Source organism: Biomphalaria glabrata, chromosome 1 (assembly GCF_947242115.1).
Source record: "Biomphalaria glabrata chromosome 1, xgBioGlab47.1, whole genome shotgun sequence".
Lineage (NCBI taxonomy): Eukaryota > Metazoa > Mollusca > Gastropoda > Planorbidae > Biomphalaria > Biomphalaria glabrata.
The window spans coordinates 7,875,279-7,899,054 of record NC_074711.1 but is presented as its reverse complement, the minus strand read 5'-3'; the positions used below and the strand labels follow the sequence as shown (position 1 = coordinate 7,899,054).

General features: G+C 33.0%; 1 protein-coding gene and 1 pseudogene across 4 annotated transcripts; one reads left to right on the top strand and one right to left on the bottom strand.

The window, feature by feature from the left end:
• Positions 1-1,347: 1,347 nt before the first annotated feature.
• Positions 1,348-14,524, bottom strand: LOC106060946 (uncharacterized). Of its 4 annotated transcripts, none has more exons than XM_056019954.1 (7): positions 14,040-14,524; positions 13,181-13,279; positions 12,040-12,160; positions 11,208-11,306; positions 7,697-8,304; positions 5,331-5,370; positions 1,348-4,993 (listed from the first exon to the last, which is right to left on the bottom strand). In XM_056019954.1, the coding sequence occupies exons 2-7, from the start codon at positions 13,277-13,279 to the stop codon at positions 4,572-4,574; spliced, it is 1,389 nt and encodes a 462-aa protein (XP_055875929.1). In that variant the 5' UTR covers positions 14,040-14,524; the 3' UTR covers positions 1,348-4,571. The 4 variants fall into 4 exon arrangements, with proteins under 4 accessions (XP_055875929.1, XP_055875924.1, XP_055875918.1 ...); XM_056019949.1 differs by lacking the exon at positions 14,040-14,524 and adding an exon at positions 13,925-14,011; XM_056019943.1 differs by lacking the exon at positions 14,040-14,524 and adding an exon at positions 13,893-14,009.
• A 1,885-nt stretch (positions 14,525-16,409) lies between these two features.
• On the top strand, positions 16,410-23,318 carry LOC106060947 (solute carrier family 2, facilitated glucose transporter member 1-like; annotated as a pseudogene).
• The last annotated feature ends 458 nt before the right edge of the window (positions 23,319-23,776 follow it).

The following is a 23,776-nucleotide window of genomic DNA, read 5'->3' as shown; positions in this document are numbered from 1 at the left end:
CATGGCCAGGATGAGGCATCGGCTCTTCACCAATCCCTCTGTCCGAAATCCCGCCTTATCCGAAACGATCATGTACTCTCGTCCGGTATGTCGCTGGACACGACCCCCTTGAGCCCCACACGAGTATCCCCCTCTCGTGCGAGGCCGGAGGCCGAGCCGCGTGGGGGCCTTTCGTATGCCTATACTGTCCCACCGAACTCGTGCGAGGGTCCATCACAGCGCGTATGGCCCCCGTTGGGAAACGAATCAGTGGGGGGTTGGACGGGTTAGCGAGCCTTTGTTACATCCCTACCACGTGCAGTGTACAGTCTCTCGACCGTACGAGTGGTAGCTCACTGAGAGCTATGTGCGCTACCATTCTTTGTCTATCCGCATCCCCCGGCGGACGTTTCCACGGAGGCGCCACGCTGAGGCGACGGTAGCTGGAATATCCTCCGGCACTAGTAGCCAGGGAGCTCCTCCGATACAACATAGACATAGCAGCACTAAGTGAGTCTCGGCTTGCAGATGAAGGTGAACTCTGCGATAGACAATACTTTCTTCTGGAGCGGTAGAAGCACTGAAGTACGACGTGAATCTGGAGTCGGCTTTGCCATAAAAACATCAATAGTATCCAAACTTGTCGGGCCTAAAGGAATTAGTGACAGGCTCATGACCCTGAAGCTGCCTTAACAAAACGGAAAGAAACACATTTCCATTGTTAGCTGTTACGCACCCACCATGACCAACCGAGATGATGTCATAGCAAAGTTATACGAAGAAGTAAACTCCACCATACTTGATATTCCAAAAAGCGACTCATTCTGACCATCACATCTGGAAAGGAGTCTTAGGCAAATTCAGGATAGGTCAGTGCAACAGCAATGGATTATTACTACTCCAGACCTGTGCTGAACACAAGCTGCTCATATCAAACACACAATGAGAAAGCGAACTTCCTCGATGCATCCCCGCTCAAGACACAGGCACCTCATAGACTAGGTCATCACCAGACAATCTGACCAAATCTTGCTGTGGTGCAGAATGTGGATATATATATATATATATTTGTGTGTGCGTGTGTGTGTGTGTAATATATATAAATATATAAATATATACATACATACCCTAACCCTATACATATAAGAATCGCTCACTTAAAAAAGTAGAATATAGGATTTGCTTCACAATTACATCTAGATAATAACAGCAAACAAGTAAAGTCCAAAGCTTACCAGTTAGATGTTTTGGAAGAATTCAACAACCTATACACAAACACTTTTAATTCTTTTTATACAACATAAATAATAATAAATATAAAAAAAAATCTAATTATAAAGAGAGTTACTTTTCATTATTATTTTTTTATTATTGTTATTTTTATAATAATCATCTTGGTTACATAAAATAATTAAGTACAAGAATTTCTTGGAAATTTTCTAATGCATTATTTTTTTTATAAGTTATTAGATTGTGCTAAAAAAAATTGAAACACTAAGCAAATCAGATGTTTTGTGGTTATTCACAGAATGATCTCCCAAAGTGACTATAAAATAAATAGTAGATCTTGACTACCAAAAAATCTGTGCAATTAGAAATATTTTCACCAACTGTTTTTGCTTAGCACAATTTCATGCTTTTAGCTTTCTCATTAGGCTATGATCCTATCACTTGTCTGGACCAGTTGGGAAGGGGGAAGGGGAGAAAGAAGGAATACCTGATTCTTGTGTTGGCATGTACAAGAAATAATTGTGCAAAATTTCCGCTTGATCTGAGATTGTACAGGTTATTTCTCTTACACCCAAACTTTTTACCAGACTGAGTGAGTTGATATAAGCTTTATAATAACTTTCTATTTTCATCACAGATGTGTTTTTGTGTCACTTAATGCCATATTTGCATTTCCTGTTTGACTATAAACCAATTCATACCTTCATATTATTATAGTGAAATAGACATTTTAAAAATATTTTGACCTGAATGACATCAATAAAATGTGTAACAATGACAAAATTGGTATATGAAGAGTGAGTAAAATATGTTGATAAATTTTGACAGATTTGTAAAAATTAAAATAAGATATATTCATGATATACAAATTACAGACTAAAAAGTCAAAATACATAGATAATATATTGAATGATATCGGGAATGTATGTGAGTATTAAAAAAAACAACAAAGCATTAGGGTTGATTAAAAATTTGTATTAACTCTTTCTCTCCTAACTGACGATACCAGTGTTGTGGTAAATAATTACGGAGAGAAAGAGTTAACAAACCAAAAAGAACATTAACTTGAACAGCTATTTAACCTTGGATAGACTATTAGAATGTGTATCCCTTCAACCGAAGAAAACATAAAAAATAGAGCCATGAGGCTTATAACAAACACTAATTGACGTTTTGACTAGAGTAACACCATTAGTAAACTAAGAAACATGCCAGGACAGAAAACTAGAAGTAAAGTAGTAATGATACATAAAATACCCGGTACTTAACTATAATTTTACACTATATAATACAATACTCAGAAAGACACAGAGATAAAGGAACATTTATAAATTATACCTATAAATAACTTATAAAAGTTTTATAACACATTACAATTGTTATAAGCATAAATGCCATTCTACAAAATTGGTATATGCAACATAAAATCTCTTTTAAAATGATGTAAAAGAGTACATATATAAAATCTTTATGTCTTTATTGTATGTATAAGTACAAGTATGGTAAAATACAAATGTGTACTTCAAATTAATGATGCAAAAGATAAATAGCAAATTTATATATGCTATAAACATTAAAGCGGTTGGCCATTGTGTTGACTAGATGACACCTTTCCAAAACATCGGTCACAGAACATTAAATTTACATCACCTGACCCCATTCACTTTTTTAAAATCATTTGTTTAACTGTCTGTAGCTAAAGCACATGTCACAAAAAAAACTAAATGCAACTCTAAAATCAAACATTACATCCAAGTCCTAACCTATTGAAGGACTTGGTCTAGGCACAACTTCCACTAAATAGATCTACAATTTATAAACCATGAATAAACATGACAACATATAACTACAAAGGTGCCAAATTACTGGGAGAAGAAAAAAAATATGGTAAAACATAGACTTGCCTTGAGGAGGGCTCAAACCACAACCAGGCTTGATAGCCCAGCAGCAACAAGGTAGCAGTCAAATATCCACTTTGGCTATCCAGCTATTAAGAAATAAAAAAGAGCTATCAAGCCAGTATTGTTATCTGGTCCTGCATTACCACCCAGGATTATGTGCCCCTCTTAGAGTTCACTACATTCCTATTGACTACTATGAAACTACCAGCAAAATCGAAAAAAATATATATAAGTATTTTTCAATAATTTCATTAAAAAAAAAAAAAGATAAAGGGCAAACTCAGATTGGTAAGCCAACAGGAAATATTGACCAATTGGCAATAAATCAAGCTTTGACCATGTTAGTGTGGGTACTGTCTAAGAAAGCTGAAAATATTTTCAAAATATCATTTTTGGTAGTTTCAACTATTAAGTCATCCATAAAGTAACATCTCTGATCAAGCCTGTTTTAGACAGGGTTTGATAGGTTGAGGATGATCTTGAAGATTATGAAGTTAATATAAACATTGGTGGAAGAAGAATTAGTAACTTGTGCTTTGCTGATGACATATAGATTGTCTGGCAGGGACAAAGGAAGAACTAGATGACTTGGAAATGCACATAAAGAAGACATACTCAGCATATGGCATGAAAATCAATGTTTAAAAATATATACTATGACCAATAGCGAACAGCTTTATAATAAACATCAGTTTTGGAGGTAAAAAGCTGGTAAATGTCAGAAGTTTTAATTACTTCTGAGCTATTGTTTCAAGCGAAGGAACCAAACCTGAAATACTTGCTAGAATTAAACAGTCCACAGCAGCACTTGCAAAGCTCAAAATGACCTGGAAATACAAAAGGCATATCCCTCGGAATTAAAGAATGATGTCGACATTCTTCTATTCTTATGAGTCTTGGATGATTACTGCTGAATTATAGGCAGGATCCTAACCATGAATGTGAGATGCTATATAAGGATCTTGGGTATCATTTACAAAGACAACAGCACAAATGAGGAAATTCAAAACAGGATCATAGTGGCGATTGGGGTGAATGAATCACTTAGATAAACATAAGGTCCTTACTACAAACCAACATGGCTTAATCACTTGGATAAACATAAGGTCCTTACTACATACCAACATGGCTTAATCACTTAGATAAACATAAGGTCCTTACAACATACCAACATGGCTTAATCACTTGGATAAACATAAGGTCCTTACTACATACCAACATGGCTTTAGGAAATTTAGGTCATATGAAACTCAACTAATATTGATGATTTTTAAAAGGGCTTTGATAATAAGCAAAAAATCTGTAATAATAAAAAAAAAGTTAGTAGAATTATAGATAAATAAAATCAATTACTTACACATTATTGTTGATCCGACAAGCATTTATGAATCAGCTAAAATTATATCAACACTTACAATAAAGTTCTTGAATTGATTATGCATTTCATATTACCTTTATGTGCTATTGGTCTTTGATTAGTGCACACAGGAAATGGGAAAAATTGCTAAATTGAATCTTTTTATGGTTTTTGCATGACTTAACAAAGACTTTATCATTTTCTTTTAGCTGCCTAATGACAATTTCACTGACAGTGATATCTCTCTGTTTACAGTGACAATGACCTACAACAATCTCACTACCATCACTTTCCCTGACATAAATGCCAAACTCTAAATCATGCTGGACAAATGTAATTATATCAATAAATAGACCACAAAGATATAAACCATCACATGGTATGTTGAAAATTCCAGTTTCTGTATCAAAGTTCTCTAGTACATCTTCAGTCACTGAAGTGAAACATGTTAATATTTCATCCTCCACTAAATCAAACCTTGATGAATCCAAAGGAACACGAGCGTCAAAGCCTACAGCCTCATCATCTGAAAATGTTAGAAGTTACAGTATAATGTAGTAATAATTGGGGTTTCAATAGAATCATTAAATTTTCATTGCATTCAATTTTTTCTCTGTGCCACAACCCAAACCTCTTACAGAAGTAAATAAGAGCAATTTATTAAATTAGCCCCTTACGATCGCATATTCTTAGGGCATGCAGACATTTCCTAGAATATTTTTTTAAGAGTACTCAATAGGATTATTTAAATTTTTTTAATCGAAAATTTATTTTTTTTTATTTGGCTATGCCAAATGTTCAAAAAATTATCCCTTAAAAGATAAAATTTACATATTTGGTAACCTGTTATACCTATAACTTACCTAAAGAGCTATCATCATCTTTACTTAGTGTTTCCTCCGGCTAAACAAGAAGTAAATTGGCAAACAATATAAAATGATGGCAGTTTAAGACGTAACTGTTACAAATATAATTTAACAAGAAAAACATAAAAAAATACTTTAAAAAAAAAAAGCTTTTATCAAGTGTAATTGTATCAATTAGTTTTTACCAGTCATGTAATTATGCTCATGATTGACCTAGACTAAATAAATCTGTGTGATTAGAAGTTTTTTTACCAATTTGCTTTTGTTTAGCATTTAGCTTTCTCAATGTGCTACGATCCTATCACTTGTCTGGACCAGTTGGGAAAGGGGGAGGGAAGAAGGAAGTATTTTGGTGAATGTTTAAATGATCATTTTTTAAATACATAAAAAAAATTCACTTAGGCTTCAAGATCCTCAAGGGGATTAATTCAACTTATACCACCACATGTCAAGTATGATTTCTTTCAAAATACCAAATAAAATAATTAGTTACCAATAGTTAATTAACTAATTGTTGTTGTTTTTTTTAAATTGATTCTTGTGTTGTATGGTGAAAAGAAATAATTTCAGCTTTATCTGAGATTGGGTGTGGAAGAAATAACATGTACAAACATTTTACCAGACAGACAAAGTGAGTTGATATAAGCTTTGCAGCTATGTATTATAAACCAACAAGCATTTTCCAACCTTAGGTGTATGCCTAATGTCTTTGAAAGGTGTATTACAATAATTTGCATTTCAGTTGAATTTCTTTACATTTATTTTAGTCTTGCAATAGTCTATATGCTGTAGTATATTTAGTAACAATATTATCTATATGAGCAGCTCAATGACTAAGCCAGCCAGGAAAACAAGTGACTTGTCGGAATTTAGGTCATTGGTTTGTTTACATGCATGACTAGATGTATGATGTATAGGACTTATGATTTGTGAAGTAATGTCTGTATTATATATATACTGCTTTATCAAGAAACATTTTCTTAAACAAGATTATACACATTAAAACTTACAAAAGAGCAAACCAAAATAGAAAATGTAACTAAACTTAAATTTGTTTTAAAAAATTATTTTGTAACTTAGTAGTTAAAATAAGTATATGCTGTGGGAATATAACACTGAGCAATGGAAAGATGAACTGGTGCTGATATGGGTTTTTTTAAATCTCACTCGGGGTGAGGACGGAACAGAGACCAGGCAACCCAGTCCAACAGGGAACAACCATCATATTTTGTTAGCTGGAGTGGTGGTCCTTACACAGCATTGTGGCAGTTACAGCATAGGAATATGAAGAAATTCCCAGTAGTCAGCGAGTCCAGGAATAAAGGACATGTGGCACATATATGGCAGGACCCAATTGTAGTAATAACCCTGCAAGTGTGGAACATTCAGGCAGGACTTATCTTATCTTATGAAATACAGACGTTACTAAAACAAAAAAGATGATGACGCTCTATGCATGTTCCTAGGTCAATCTAGCCATGCATGTTAATCAATGACTTTAATTCTGCCAAGTCAATGGTTTTCCTGTCTGACTTGGGGTGAAGAGATCCTGCTCCATGCCTGGCTGTTGGATAAAATCCTTTCTAACAGTCCATCTGGTCTCTACTGGACTTTATCGATATGGATGGAATAATGCTAAAAAAAAATGTACGAGGCACAACTACAACATTATGTTTAACTATTTGAAAAGTTGTAGAAATTGGAAATTGTAGTTACAAAAGAAACTTGGCTTCCGAACTAAGAATCTGAAATTCTAAAATAGTATGCAGAAATAAGATGAATATTTTATGTTCAACAATAAATTTAAAGAAATAATTGAGTTATAAGTGGTCACTTGTTTTTCTTTGTGGTAAGCAATATTCTACTAACTGTTGTTACAATTTATTGTCATACTAGTGCTATCAAGTAATTAAAGTATGGTCTTATAATTTAGGATCACATAAAGTGTGCACAGTAATGTTGTTAAGGTCAGTAAATATGTCTGACAAATAAAACATGATACAAAGACATCTCTATATTTAGTGCAATAAATAAGAAAAAGAAAATTATTGGGCTGAAAGAGTCTATTAATGTATATAGATATTTTGAAATTTTAAGTATACAAACAACTTAAATATGTTAGTTAAATTGTACAAATATAAATAATTGCAAGTGTTAAAACTTAAATCTCATCATAATCTGACATTTAATTTAATAAGTTTAAAAAAAATGTTTCTCTCTGACTTATTAAATACTTAATATTTCTTAACCAGCTATATGGAATCTAAAAAAAAATATTTTTATAAATTAAATAAAAAGATTATGTATTATGCATCATGATTTTTTTCTTTCTGACTTAATTAGTAAATGATGTAACACCTTACCTCACTTTTATAATCATAGAACTTTGTCTGCAATGCATCTATTTTTGTATCTTGATCATTGAAAGTTTGCTCCATAGAAAGCCTTATTTTGGAAGCAGCATCAACAAGCTCACTAACACTTCTCTTTAATGAATCTACTTCTGTGGTTATATTGTAACAGTTGCTTTCCATAGCATTCATTTTTGTTGATATAGAATCACTCTGGGATTGCAATGATTGAATCATATTGCTGTTATCTGAAAGCTTTTCACTAAATTCATAAGGTTGAGTATCAGCTGAATTAAGATTGCTAGAATTGGTTACACTTTGTGCTTTAATTTCATTCAATGTTTGTTGCATGTCATTTATTTGTTCAGTTTTCTCCTTCACTGAATTAGCTAGAATTTCATTCTGAGATTGTAGATGTGACATAAAGTCACTGGCTGAATGAAGCTCTTTCATAATCTCTTCAAATTTTAAATTGTTTCTTGTGTCTATATCCTTTAGAATTGTTTCTGTTGTTTGTTTTTCAAGGCTTGCCAACTTTTGATTTATTAGCTTATATTTTTTTAAATGTGACTTTTCTATTTCTGATATGTCTTCCTTAATTTTCTGTAAATCTTTATCATCTGTAAAAAAAAAAAAAAAAAAATTTTAAGAGCTCCAAAACACTAAAACAAAATCATTCGTACATAATAATATAATGATAACAAAATGTTTTTTATTAAGTCCTGACCATTTTGAAGGTTTAGATTATTCCTGCTTTAATATTCAATGTGACACCTGCGATGAATGGTACCATGCATCATGTCTCCATATGAATACACCTGTGTATTATGCCTTAGGCAACAAAGATGCATCATGGCACTGTGTACTGTGTGGGTTACCTCAGTTTACATCAGGACTGTTTGATTCCTTTGATGCAGACACTTCTAACCCATACAACATCCTAAACACCATCCCAAACCAAACTCACCAACCACTAGCCAGATCCACTCCTGTTAAACCTAAATCTACTAAAATTAATACAACAGCCTCACTAAACAAACCTACTAAAGAAGTAACACCAAAATACCTTAAAACCTTAGTAATAAATTTTCAAAGCATTAGGAACAAAACAGCAGACTTAGAAATTTTATTAGAATGTGAGAAACCAGACATAATTGCAGGCACAGAAACTTGGCTACATCCTGAAATTTATAATGCAGAAATTTTCAATAGTAATTATGAAATTTTTAGAAAAGATAGGGCTGATAATCATGGAGGAGTTCTTTTAGCAATAAAAAACACTCTTATAGCAGAAGAAATTACCTTACCTAACTCAAAAAATATAGAATCAACATTTTGTAAAATTAATACCACCTCAACATCCCTAATAATAGGCAGCATTTACAGACCACCAAATTCTAGTTTAGAATACATGCAGGAACTATGTAATCAGATTACTACACTTAAAGAGACAAATAAAAATGCAGTTTTTTGGATTATGGGTGATTGCAACCTACCTGATATAAATTGGAAAACACTAACCATAGATAAACACCAAAACCTTAAGGACATAAATGAGCTTTTCATAGAAACTTTACACAACCTAAGTTTAGATCAAATCATTAAAAAGCCAACTAGATTAAACAACACATTAGATCTCTTCTTAACCAACAGACCTGGATTAGTAGTTGATTATGATATTATCCCTGGTCTATCAGACCATGAGATCATAAAAATACACAGTCAGATAAAAGCAGTAGCCAATACAAAACCCAAAAGAAAAATCATACTCTGGAATAAATGTAACCTAACACAACTACATCAAGCTGCATTAAACTTTCAACAAACATTCTTATTAGAAAAAGACATTAACCAACCAGTCGATGACCTCTGGAATTTCATTAAAACCATCTTAAAAGCATTATAGAAAATCATATACCAACTAAATACACATCAAACAAAATAAATAAATGCTGGTTTAATAATAGACTAAAGAAGCTTTGTAAACAGAAGGAAAACCTATATAGAAAATTTAAAGAAACTAATGCAGAAAGAGTTTACAAAAAGTATATAAAAATTAAACACTTAACCCAAAAAGTAAGCAGACAGCTGCAGAGTGAATACATAAACAATGTAATATCTAAAGATAACAACGAAAACCTATGGTCATACATTAAGTCTAAGAAAATGGAAACAACAGGCGTAGCGCCATTAAAAGTTGAACATAACATAATACATAATGATAATGAAACTAAAGCAAACATCCTAAACAAATACTTTGCATCAGCATTCTCAGCCCCAGGAGACAAAGACATATTACTGAATTTGAACCAAGTAGACAACATAGAAGATATAGTAGTACAAGAAAATGGAATTCAAAAACAATTAGCCAACACCAAACCAAATAAAGCTTCTGGACCTGATGGTATTCCAGCTAGATTACTCAAAGAACTAAGTAATGAGCTAGCCCCAGTGTTCAAAATACTCTTTCAGGCTTCACTTAACCAGGGCAGAGTACCAAAGGACTGGAAAAATTTCATCTATCCAATAGATTGCAAGGTCTGAAAGGGAAACTTTCTCTTATCTTATGTATTACAGATGTTACTTCGAAAAAGAAGATAATTATGTCCCTAAGCTTTTCATGTGTCACTATAATATATTCATGAATGTTAATCAATGACTTAAGCTACGCTAAGTCGTTGGTTTTCCTGTCTGATTCAGGCAACCCTTTGCATCCTCTAATGGCACTAGGGAAGAAGGAGCACCTGTACAGATTTGTTCTATCATATGGAATAAGAAATGTGGCTCTATCTTTGTCTTTCTGAGAATTTCATTAGGTTTTGTTTTTCTATTTGTAAATTATGGTTTAGTGTTTTGTGCTTTATAGCAAGCCTACTTTATTTTATTCTTTTGTCCTGAGTGTCTCTAAAGTTTAGTGATTTTACTAATGGTGTCTAATCAAATTGGAATATTCGTTTGTTATAAATCTCACTACTCTATTTCTATTTGTTTTAATTTCTTTATGTTTTCTTGAGTTGAGAGATCCCAAACAAAGATGCATATTCTAATATTGGCCTAACTAAAGATAAATAGCATTTAATTTTATGTTTTTGTTTGATTTCTAAAAAAATTTTTTTATTAAACCCAAATTTTTTGTTTGATTTTTTAATAATTTCATCAATATGGGGATTCTATGTTAACTTTTCCTTTATTTATACACCTAGATATTTTGAGTTTTTAGTCTGTATGACTGATTTACCATGAATAAAGTAAGTTGTTTTTATTAGTTTTAGTTTTTTTGCACTCTTAATAACTGGAAGTTTTCTGGGTGGAAAGACATACTCCAGTTTGATTCTCATTTCTGTAATTCTTCTAATTCTTTTTTATAAAATTTTAGTATCTTGTGTTATTTTTATTGATCTATATATTATGCAATTGTCTGGAAATAATTTGACTTGTGACTATATAATAAATAAATAGTACAAGTAACAATATAAAAAAAAATGCTAATTAATCTTGTCACGTGAAATGTTTATTATGTTACCTTTGATATGGGAACTTGAGCAGGAAGCAGATAATAACACAACTTCTTCCCTTTCTGTTTGTTTTCTGAGATTTTGAGGAGATGATTCTTCACTTCCATCTTTTCATAATAAAAAATAATACATCAGACTTGATAAACATTGTTAAACAATTAGGCTATTCATCTTGACTCCAACCATTCCTACGCATGCCTAAATATAAGCTTAACTCTAGTGTAGAAAGATTGGATAGCTAGTTGCTATATTTTTTTTAGTGACATTGAAAACTATGCTAAACAACAATATTGAATAAGCATGCAATGCAGCAAACAAAAATTGTGGCAGTTAAAAGTGTGCAAATATATCTCACATTTATTTTGTTACATGCTAATAATGGCATTCAATTTTACGTGAGCTGCTGTGCTTAAAATCATGAGCTGAAACACCAGATGTAGGGTCAGACTTAAAGCAAAAACAGAACAAAGGAATTAAAATGTCCTCTCTCACCAATGTAAATGTCGATTTTGTTAAGAGGAGACTTTCAGTTTTAGTCTCTAATTTGTTTGGATTTGATTGGTGCAAAATATCTTTAGATATCTAGAAGCACAAAATAGATCATGGTTGATGTGAGATTATTAGATTACTAATTACTATTAGTACAAGTACGCCAAGGCCTTCAACTGTCTGTATTGTGTACATATTATTGTAAGAATAAATGAATGGCTTGTAGAAAAAAATTACTATTTATAATATTATTAAATAATTTTAGTAAATATTGTAAGCTCTTTAATAAATTATTTAAGACAAATGTATAACATGTTAACAGAATATTGATATTTTTGCTATTTTCCTTACTTGCAATAATAATACATTTGCCTAAACATTCTGAAGTTCCATTTGCAAGTAACTGATTCAATTCCATGAAACTTAGTTCATTGCTCTCATCATCTATCCATATGAATCCTTTCTGCAAGATCTACAAAAAAAAAATTCCTGAATATTAATATTTAACATATATCTTTAGATTCAGTATTTAGCTAATGAAACATATTTGTCAATTATTTTCTTTTTCAAAATTTATTTTCATTCATTTGGAAATTTAATTCTTTCTTAAATAACATTTGACTTTGGAATAATACTTACCAATTAAAAGAATCAATAGTAAATTTATTATCAGGTAATTTTAATGACAAATGGACAAAGAATACTAAAATGATTTTTTTGTAACTCTTTTTATCATAACACTAACTGTAAATTTAAAGATTAAATGCATTTTATATCCATGCCTACATTTTTTTTTATAAAAGGTATGCTGACATATTTCCTTACTCTGAAAAGACATAATTTGCCACATCTTTGGCCTTGTCAAACAAGGGTAAATGATTTCCAGCCCTACTGGGTGTCAGAACTTCACCACAAGTGCAAAGAAACGAAAGTTACAAGATGAATTAGCTTCCTAGTTGTTGAATAGCCTTTAATTACAATTCTAACAAACCTAAAGGTGGTTCCAATTGAGAAATGACCCAGTCTTTAATTAGTGTATTTCTTTCTTCCTATTACTGAACTAAATGAGAAGTTAAGGTTCATTAGCTGTCCAGAAGCTAAGTTTTAAAAAATTACCACTAGTTGGGCTGTCAATGACCTCTAGACAGAACTCTTTCTTCTTATTGCTGAAAGCCTAGGTATGACACAGTCTATTTTAACACATATTTGTCAACAATATAATTATTTGGAGTCTCGATCTTTATGCATTCATATAGACCATCAGTCAATGGGATTCATGAAGACAAGATTGAAAGATATGTATATACTTAAAATTAAAGTCTTAAGGAAAATGCTCTACTTTATTTTAAATAAATTAATTTAAATTAAATACATTAAATGCTATTATTAAAAAAGGTTATAATAAAAAGGGATTATTGACACATTTATTTATTACTATTTCTTATTTAAAGCCAGAATAAATTTAAGAATAAAATGTAAAGCCTAAAATTACATAATTGATATTAGCAAGTAGGTTTTCAAACTCATTTTTCATTTCTTCCAAAACTTCCAGTTGTGATGTTATAACTTTCAGTTGACGAGCAGGTCTCATCTAAAATTAAACGAAGAAAAAAGTATCAAATAATATTTTTGGAATAGCTTAATGGTTTGATCATATATGTCCTAACAAGCCAACCAAATTACTCTTAAAACTTACTAAAATACACCTATCCAACACTAACAAAGTAACATTGATTAAATAATACTAACATTTACTAATAGAGGTCTAGTTGATGATAGGCCCTATATGTATTTTTATATAGATCTAGATAGACCCTTAGAACATATACAGACTATTTTACAATCATATGGTTATCCTAAATTATCAGTACTTTGTGAGCGCGGGATGCTGATCTACTGGATTAGCATACCACATAGTCGGGACATAGATCTACAATCTAGGTATTACAGACTTTGCAACAGCAACTTCATTAATGCAGCAAGACAAAAGCAACAACTTTCAATTCTGAACAGAAACTCAGAAACATGTAAAATTTGTCAACAAACAAACATTTGCAGCAGCTTAGCTGAAATTTAATGTAGCAATAAAACTTAAAAAAAGGGATTCCTAAAAAATAATCTTACAAAAAAAGATAAACAAGAAAATGAAAGAAGATTATCTATAATTTAGATATATGATTATAAGTATAAGACTAATAAGTCACTATTAAATAGGTAGATAGATCTAGATCTCTACATTGAATTCATTGATGACTGAGTATAAGACTGAGGAAAACAAAATTGAAAGTTAAAAACTTAGGATATTTTCTAAGCTATTTTTAGTAGCCTACCATTCATTTAAAAACACAGACCTGTATAATAAAAAGTCTTGCATTATGCAGTACTTCACGTGAATACAAAGTCCTAAGCAGTGCGTAGTTTTCATTGCGCGAAGGGGTTCAATGAACCAATGACCTTCAGGAACCCACAAGGACACTTTTTAAAAACTCAAACACAAAAGTACTGAATAAAAATTAAATGTTTCGAATTCTTATATAATTTTACTTAGCATCCATCATATGTGTAGTTATATGCAACGAAAGTCTTTTCAATGCGCATCACTAAGTTAGCTAGATGTAGTTTTTCTTCTAGTCATGCCAGCAGCTGAGCAGGGCCGGTCCAACAGATTGCGAGGCCCTATGCCGCGTGCGAAACGAATAGCGCGGGTATTTTGTTTTAGAAAATAAATTCGTCTTTGCATTTTAATCATACTTTACTAAGTACAAAATCACCGTCAAATTAGCTTTACGAGCCATCTACGGTAGATAGATTCTAGTAGTTTTTCAACAAAAAGCTGATAAACATTCAGTTCTGCCTTTTAGATTTGCTATCCTCTAGCAAAATATTTCTTTTTTTCATTTTTGAAGAGGTCGAGATAGATTTATATCTATATTTGTATGCCAGTGACTATTAAATTAAACTAGGAATTTGAACTTCTCGTTTTGGTTAAAATTCGCCTACATTTTTATTAAATGAAAGCTGACAATGCCTTTTTTATTGCTAGTAGGATATGCATTTTCAATATTGAATGACACCCAGATATGACAATTTTGTCTGTTTTTACGGAAATTCGCATCAGTTTTCAAATGATTTGAATAATTATAGGAGATTTTCATGATTTCTCCGTATATTTTACAATTTCAGGAGATGTCCAGAAACCCTTTGATAATAAGTTAAAATGGTTTATTTTAATAATTTACACCTAGAAGTTTGCGCGGGGCCTATGAAAGTGCGGGGCCCACTGCGGCCGCATAGGTTGCAGTGGCCTAAGACCGGCCCTGCGTAGCATTCATGGGCGTAGCCAGGATTTTTTTTCGGGTTGGGAGGGGCTGGGATGATTCCCCCCAGCCCCCCTCCTCGAATATATATATATTCAGCGGCTGAAGCAGGTGAGGTTTTTACAATTTTACTTTGTCATTAGTTGGTTATGGACATATTGTTATTTCTATCAACTTTTTTTTTCTAGTGATCTAGTAGTGCTCAGGTATTTTTTTTTATCAACCCCCCATTGGCTTGGCTACGCTCAAAGAATTTTAGTGTGTAATTTGCTTTTTTTTTTTTATATTGAAGAGGTATTTTTAGCATCAAACCCCTCTGAATGGAATTTAAACTCAAAACACCAAATTGACTTGGCTACGCTCATAATAGCATTTTGATTGCGAAATTTTTATTTTTTAAAAATATTTTGAAGATTTATTTTTTAGCTTCAAACCCCGCTGGCGGGGGGTTTAAACTAAAAAAAAAAACTTTGGCTATGCTCATAGCATTTTGAGGCGTAATTTGCTTTTTTTTTTTTAATAGTGAAGAGGTATTTTTAGCTTCAAAACCCCTTTGGCTACGCTCATACAATTTTGAGTGTGTAATTTGCTTTTTTATATTGAAGAAGGGTTTATCGTAAATTTTGGACAGGGGTTTAAAATCAAAATCTTCCTTAGATATGCTCTTGGAATTTTTGGATTGCCGTTTGCATTTTTGTTTTTGTTTTATAGAAGAGGGGGATTTAAATGCAAAACCCCCTGGTAGGGTTTTTTTAAAACTCAAAACCCCTTTGTAGTGGGTTTCAAACTCAACCCCCCATGGTAGGGGGTTTCAAACTCAAAACCCCTGGTAGGGGGTTTTAAACTCAAAACCCCTGATAGGGGTTTTCAAACTCAAACCTCCCTACTAGGGGGTTTTCAACTCAAAACCCCCTGGTATGGGGTTTCAAACTCAAAAACCCCTCAAAATCCCATGGTAGGGGGTTTCAAACTCAAAACCCCCTTGGCTGTGCTAGGGCAAGTGATGGTTTAGTATTAAAATTTCACCTTAAATAAACAAAATTAAAGCAAAAGATCTGTCACTAAACTCCATTTCAATTCAGGGTGGGTTTGAAAATTTACATAGTTTATGTACATATATTTGTAACCTCCATTACAGCTAGTCCAACTATTCCTGCAATATAGCCTACAGTCTTGTAACCTTGACTTTTTGCCCAGAGTCTCCAAAATATCTGCTGGTGAATAAAAGAGATGACGATGCAGGTGAGGTTTTTACAATTTTACTTTGTCATTGAGTTGATTATGGACATATTGTTATTTCTATCAACTTTTTTTTTCTAGTGATCTAGTAGTGCTCAGGTATTTTTTTTTTATCAAGTTGGGGTTTGATGCACATTTCTGAGCACTTTGAACCTGTAAATCGTGATGATAAATTCTGTTGTCTTATCCTTTGTTTACGCATCTCTGATTTTGTTAAGAAAAACAAGTGATGTGTCTGAAGAGATGGAGGCCATGAAGAAAGAACGACAGGACCTCAGGAACTCACCAAAGGTAATTTTTTTAATATTTCATTAACTCTAGTACAATGCTTAAGTGTCAGTTTTATCATTACTACTATTTAAGGTGTGATAGTAGTGTTTTCACTGTGCTTTAATTTGTTCACCCACTTGCAAGACAGCAACTTAAATGAAGCAATGCTACGAATTGTTAAGCAACGTACAGCTACTAATGTTATTAATAAAACTTAAGCCTTTGTCCAACAATGCTATCAACAACTAATTAGTGCAGCCATACTGTATCATAAATGATCTCCATTACAGGTCACTAAGGTCAGAAGTGTACACACACTTGTATGTCTGTCGGCAATACATCAAGTGCATACTAAAACTTATTTTGTTTATCTTTCAACATTTACATCATCTGCCCTATACACCGCAAGGTCTGAAATGGTTACTTTACTTTTTTTAGGGTTTACAAGAGTTGACAAAAGTACCCAGAGATATCAAATTGAAATATATTAATTCGTTTAATCAATTGAACATGAAACTTAAGGCCTCTGTAAAAACATGCCACTCTCCACAGTTTCTTACTAGTTTTTTTTTTTTAACTCTTTCTCTCTCCGTAATTATTTACCACATTCACGTGGAATCAACGTTGGTATCGTCGGTTAGGAGAGAAAGAGTTAAAGGCTTCCCAGCTCTTTCTTTCCTCTCAGCTTCATCTAGTATACTGCGTCGCCACGTTCTTTTTGGTCTTCCTCTACATCTTGTGCCTTGGGGGTTCCACTCTTAGGCCTGTGTAGCACTGTTGTTGGTAGCTTTTCTAAGGCTGTGACCAATCCATCTCCATACTTTCTCTAAATCCTGCACCCCTTATTTTTCGGTCCACCCATCTCTTGCAATGTGGTGTTTTCTATTTTTTCATACCAGTGTTCAAGTGTTGGGACATGGGTAGAAATTAAAGATTTAATAAATGAGAAATGGACAAGCTCTCATCTGAATCACAAGAAAGATGATGCCTATTACAAGCTATCCCAACATGATCAACGTCAAATCTTTTGGCTCAGGACCGGACACAGAATGAGACAACATATGTACCTTAAGCTTAAAATTGGAAGCAGCGAAATCTGCCCATGTAAGGTGTCACCAGAGTGCTGACCATGTCCTTCAAAACTGTTCTCTTTACCAACTGGTCCATACAAGACACTGGCCCCAAAACACCCCAATAGAAAGAAAACTATATGGAGAGCTCCCTGATTTGAAAACCACTGCGCAGTTTATATCATATATTGGTCTAGTCATCTGAATGCTCCAACATAACAATGAGAATGAGGAAGAAGAAGAAAGATTTTTTTTAAAGCATTGTACTTAGATATTAAAAAGAAACACTATTATAGACATTTAATCATGGAATGGATTCACTCCCTACTTGAAGTCTTTCTTTAGTTTTCACTTAGAAAATAAAACAAAACAATAAATCTACTTAAAACACTTTTTTTTTTCATCTTAGTTTAGTGTGCTTGATTCGATGAGGACCAGTGACGATGGCCACTAATTATATGCACAGTACTACAAATGTCTCAACAGTTTTCTGGCATCTATGCTGTGAATTTAATATATCTATAGTCAATACAGTCGATAACCTATTTATTTAGAATTGATACTGATACATTGCTATGATAGCTTTGCTTCTTTTAATAAACCTAGATGGGACTTGGGTTGCTGTTTTGAGTTCATGTCCTTGATCATTAGTTTTTATGTGATGCAATGAGAGATTTCAGTTCAAGATGTTCTCTCATAGGTAAAATACCTAGATATACCTAGATGGTATTAAATGGTAGGTTTCCATTTGAAGATATTGATATTTAAAGATATTATAATCCTTTTGGGTTTGTAGATTTTTCATTCGAGATTCAATTTGAGCAGACATGTGTTCCTGAAGTGCTTAGCAGTAAAACTTTAAAAAAATATCCCTCCATATAAAATATTTACAATTCAGATCAGTAATCCCAATGATAAACACTTTTCCCATTACAGATATTATAAACTAATCATTAAAAAAATGCACCCAAATATTGAAATATTTTTTTAAAAATACTTTTTTTGTTCTTATAAATTAAGCTACATCACTGTAGGGCCAGTTTTTATCCAAACCAGAAATCTACAGGCTAAGGCTTAGAATTCAGAGTGAAACACATCACTACTTTGGTTAAAAAGAAAAGACATTTTTTTTAAAAGTTCAGCCAGTAAATGACGAAACAAATAATTCTATACTATTCAACTTCAGGTGATCTACTACTCTACAAATATTTTTATCTCAGCTGGTCTGAGCAAGGAGACTTCTCAGTATGCTACAGTAGCCACAGGTGTTGTAAAAGTCATGATGACCTTCATATCTGCCCTGATCATGGACCGGGCAGGCAGAAGAACTCTGCACATGATTGGCCTCATGGGCATGTGTATCTCCTCAGTAGTACTAGTTGATTGCCTTTCACTACAGGTATGTATATATTACTTACTTAGAACCTCCCACATCATTCGATGCATTGGGCAGCAAGCTGTTTCCATAAAAATCAATCTTTATGTATAGGTGGCATTCCTTTTTTTTAAAACTAATTTTTGTTTATAAAAAACTACAGGGCTACTATTCCTTCATCTATCCCTTAGTCTGTTGGACAGTTGGGGCACACGCAAAATCTGTCAACCATCTATCTCCATTCCTCTCTGTCTCTTTCAGTGTCCATTCTTTTATGTTGTCTTCCCATCGTTTTCTCTGTCTGCCTCTTCTTCTTTTTCCTGGTACTGTTCCCTGAAGGAAGGTTTTTGCAAGTCCTAAAGACCTTGTTATATGGCCATAGAGTTTTAGTTTGCTACTATTACTATTTCTTAAAATCCTGTACTTTAGCTGATAATTTTTTTTTTTCAGAAAACATTGCCCTGGCTATCATACACAAGCATTGTGGCTGTCATCATCTACACCTGTCTCTTTGCTACTGGACCAAGTGGGTTTAGTTTGATGGCAATTAATTCAAAGAAGTTCATAAAAAAAGTTTTCAAAGTCTACCTGATCATGTGGTATGCATTTTAGACTGTCATCTCCATGGTCCCAAGTTTGAACCCTGGACCTCTGCATGCCTACTGTCTATTGGGAGGTTTGGGCTAGGACGTAATAATCTTCATTTCTGAATGCATCTTATTTACGAATATATAAAATTGTTTGTCATACGATGCCATTCTAGCTGGTTCCAGTTGTGATGGAGTTTTTTTTATTTTTAGCTGAACCTTTCATCTCCAGGGGTTTCTTACCCTGGAATATCTTGCAATTGCTTTTGGTGTCTTCTTCATGACCCTAATTATTGACTGATTCATTTTTAAGTAGATAATTTATAATGAAATACATATGCTTATAACAAAACTTAAATGAATGCATTAAGACGAAAAACATGCAATTCAGTATCACACCCACATTTGTTCATTTTCTTATATGTTGTTTCCCAAACTGACTAATTTTTCATTGATTCATGATTAGTTAGGTGCAATAAATAATTATTTAAAGTTTCAACTTGATCTGAGAGTGGGTGTGTGAGAAGAAATGTGTAAAATTTTCTAAGGGGATCACACTCTACATATTCATCCATATCTGTGAATACTGAGGGATTACTTTCCCTTGTTGATATCGAAAAGATAATTACCATTAATTAATTAACTAATTGGTTACATTTTTTTCATTGATTCATGTCTTTGTCTATGCCAATGATTAATTGTGCAGTTTCAACTTGATTCGAGAAAGGGTGTGAGAGAAATAACCTGTACAAACTTTTTTCTAGACAGACAGTGAGTTGAGATAAGCTTTTTAAAAAGCTAACTATGTATAGTTTTATTTGCCATAGATGAGCATCTCTAATAGATGACTGGTGTCTCCTTAATAAGTTCCTTAATGTCTTTGAACTTATAAGAAAGACCCATGTGGAAATGAGTCTAGAAACCTCAGCTTAGGCTTCTAAATCTCTTATGATCTATGATTGATGTTTCAGGACCAATACCTTGGTTCATGGTGACTGAGATGTTTGCGCAGGGTCCCAGGTCAGCCGCTGTCAGTGTTTCCGTGGGGATCAACTGGCTGTGCAAACTTTGCTGTTGGCTTAGTGTTTCCTACTTTACAGGTACCGGGTAAGTACATTTTAAGGGGATCTTAGTAAACAAGTAAAGTACCCTTTTCAGGCTTTGGGATGTTTAGGACAAATGATGTCATCTGTTTCTATGGTTGACAGGGTGTCTTGTGGCCTGCACAACGACCAACCGCTTTACTTTCCCTAAATAATGTTATTAGAATTGGGTGGACTCAAGGGCGTCCTTAAGATCCAAAATAAAAAATCTCAGTCTTCACTAAGTTTCGTAAGCCAAGCGCTACAACACTCAGATCTATATCTACTTAATCTACACCTTCATTCTGTGCTGCTTTTTTTGCTAAATGTTCTATGATTACATAATGACATGCTGTAAAAATAAATTGTCTGTTATATAAAGATAATTGCAGTTTAGTCATTACTTTTTTCCCTATTGTAATCTAATTACTCAGTTAATAGAACTAACTAATCCTTTTGTTTATTCAACATATTCTTCACCTTCACTTATACAAAAACAACATAATCTATTCTGCATACATCCCAGATATTGATTACTATGATTTGACTACAATTATTACAATAACCATCATCAAAGTGTCCATTATTTGTATGTAGACAGAGTGATTTAAATTATTTCAAAATTATATCATTTTATACCATATTAAATACTAATGATATGACTTTAAGATAAAATAGGCTTTACTAATGTAGATAAAATTTCAATAGGTTATTAATTTTAAAATACTCAATTATTGTAAAACATTTTTAATGCTTGACTATTATTGTCTTCTTGTTTGGATGTAATTATTATAAGCATAATATTTATCTAGTGGGTAGCTAGGGTGTGGGCAGGGGGGTCCAAATTTGAAAATCCTCCAGACCCCTACTTGAGGGGTCGTCCAAATGAGTGTCCAAAATTTTTTGTGCATTAAATATTAAGCCAATGACATTTTATCTTGCTATTCATTTTGTTATGAAATTATTGACCTTCTTGCATGTATTCCACACATTAGACTTATCTATTTATTAAGTACATTATCTCATGTCATGATGTCAAATGTCAACACAAAGGGACCCCCTTAAAAGGCCAGGACCCCTAAATCCCTTGCTACACTACTGTATTTATCAGAGATGATTTTTCATGATTAAAAATTGAATTATTACTAAACTACTTTTTTTTTTCCTTACAGAAGTCACTAGAAACATTATTTCCTTTCTGCCATTCTCCCTCATGCTGTTGTTGTTCTTCATTTTCAACTATATGTTTGTCCCAGAGACCAAAGGCGAAAGTATTTCTGAGATTACCCAGCTGTTTAAATCTCCCACTATGGATAGATCAGAATCCAGAAAACCCTATAAAAGCTCAAAGAACAAATACAGCACCCAAGTCTTGATAATTGATCCACCTCTCTCAGTAAAAAGGGACGGAATATTATATCGAGTCCAGCTACTTATAGAATTTAGGTGGCTGAACAATTTTGGCTGCTGTTTTATTTTTTTGAAATTTAAGTCTTTTGATTTAGTTTCAAATTTGTTATTTATAACATTTTATTTTAATATATACAGGGCTTTCATTATTATATCAATGCAAATACAATTAATCAGTTTTAAAAAATATATTCATCATTTTAAATGACAACTTTTGTTATATTGTTCTAAATATGCATGGTGATGTATCAACATACCTCAATAGAATTGTGATAACACACCACAACAGTTGTTTATGAGATACCATTTAATACATTTAAAGGAGGCCAGAGACTTTCTTCCAATAAAGTGATTTAAAACTATGTACCCCATCAGTATTTTACATTATATTTATTAAACTTATTAAAGCAGCTTTATTCTGGCTGACAATGTCTGTGCTGGATGTGGCAAAATAAGTACGTTGCAGCTGGGGCTAGGTAGCCATGGGAAATACTGCTTTCATTAAATCTTCAGACTTGAAGACAAGCCTTATTATTATTTATCTGGTCAGTGATTTCAGTGCAATATGAACACTAATGTTTTGTGTAACTATTTTTCAATAAGATTGTTTTCTATTAAAAAAATTTTTATTATAAGTTTCAACTTTTATTAGCATTGATTACTTGAATGAGATTGTGAGATTCTGTTTTCAGTTATTTAATATTGATATTTTTCATGTAAATGTTTTGTTTTGGATGTTCCTTTGTAATTGAAGATTATTATATCCGAGCCCAAACTTCCTGCAGGACAGGGTTTGAGCCCAGGAAATTTGAGATGACAGTCCAGAACGTGTACTACATCACCAGTCAACCCAAAGGCCCAATATTGGTCCTGTTTGAGCATCTTAAATATATACTGGTGACTTGAAAACAAAGTAGAACTTTTTTCTATTTAGTTTTTAGGAAAAATAAAATAATCAAAAGTTATTCCAGTAAGTAAAGTACCATTTCATACCTTGGGGCAGATGATGTTAATGCCATCTGTTTCTGTGGCTTCTGGTTAATGAGGTTGTCATGTGACCAGCACAATGACCAACCACCTTTACTTTTTCTCGACTAGTGTCAGGCACCCAATAGAGTTGGCAGACTCGGGTGCCCTATATATCCCTTAAATAAAAAATCCCAGTCCAGATTTGAACCTGGGATCTCTTGGTTATGCAGCCAAGCTGGGACCCAATGGTTCTGCAGCCAAGTGCTTTACCACTCAGCCACTGCGTCTCCTAAAAGGTATCCAATCTTACATTAAGCTGCGTAAAACTAAATTTTCCCTGAGCCAATCAGACCATTGAAAAATATAAGCATTTTTTTTTAGTAGATTTCAACAAACAGATAACCAGAAAGTAAACACTAAATTATGTAGCAACTTTTCCTTCATGGTCAAAGACTAGCACAATCTTATTTCCCATGAACTTGAAGATGCCTTTTTTTTTGTTGTTTACTTTTAAATTGCTTTTGTGTAGTGCAACTGTCATACTTGTAGTATGCTCAGGGCACTAAGGCCCAATCTCTTTTGGACCAGTGGGGGGAAATGAAGATCGGGGTGAAGATTTCCATACTGTCATTAGGCACTCGGCTAACACTACATAGCTTGAGTAGGATTTGAACATGAGCCCCCTTGATAGGTGGCCAACTGGTTTATTCCTCTCAGCCACATATACCATAAATAGATAAAATTTATAAAATTATACCATTAATAGATA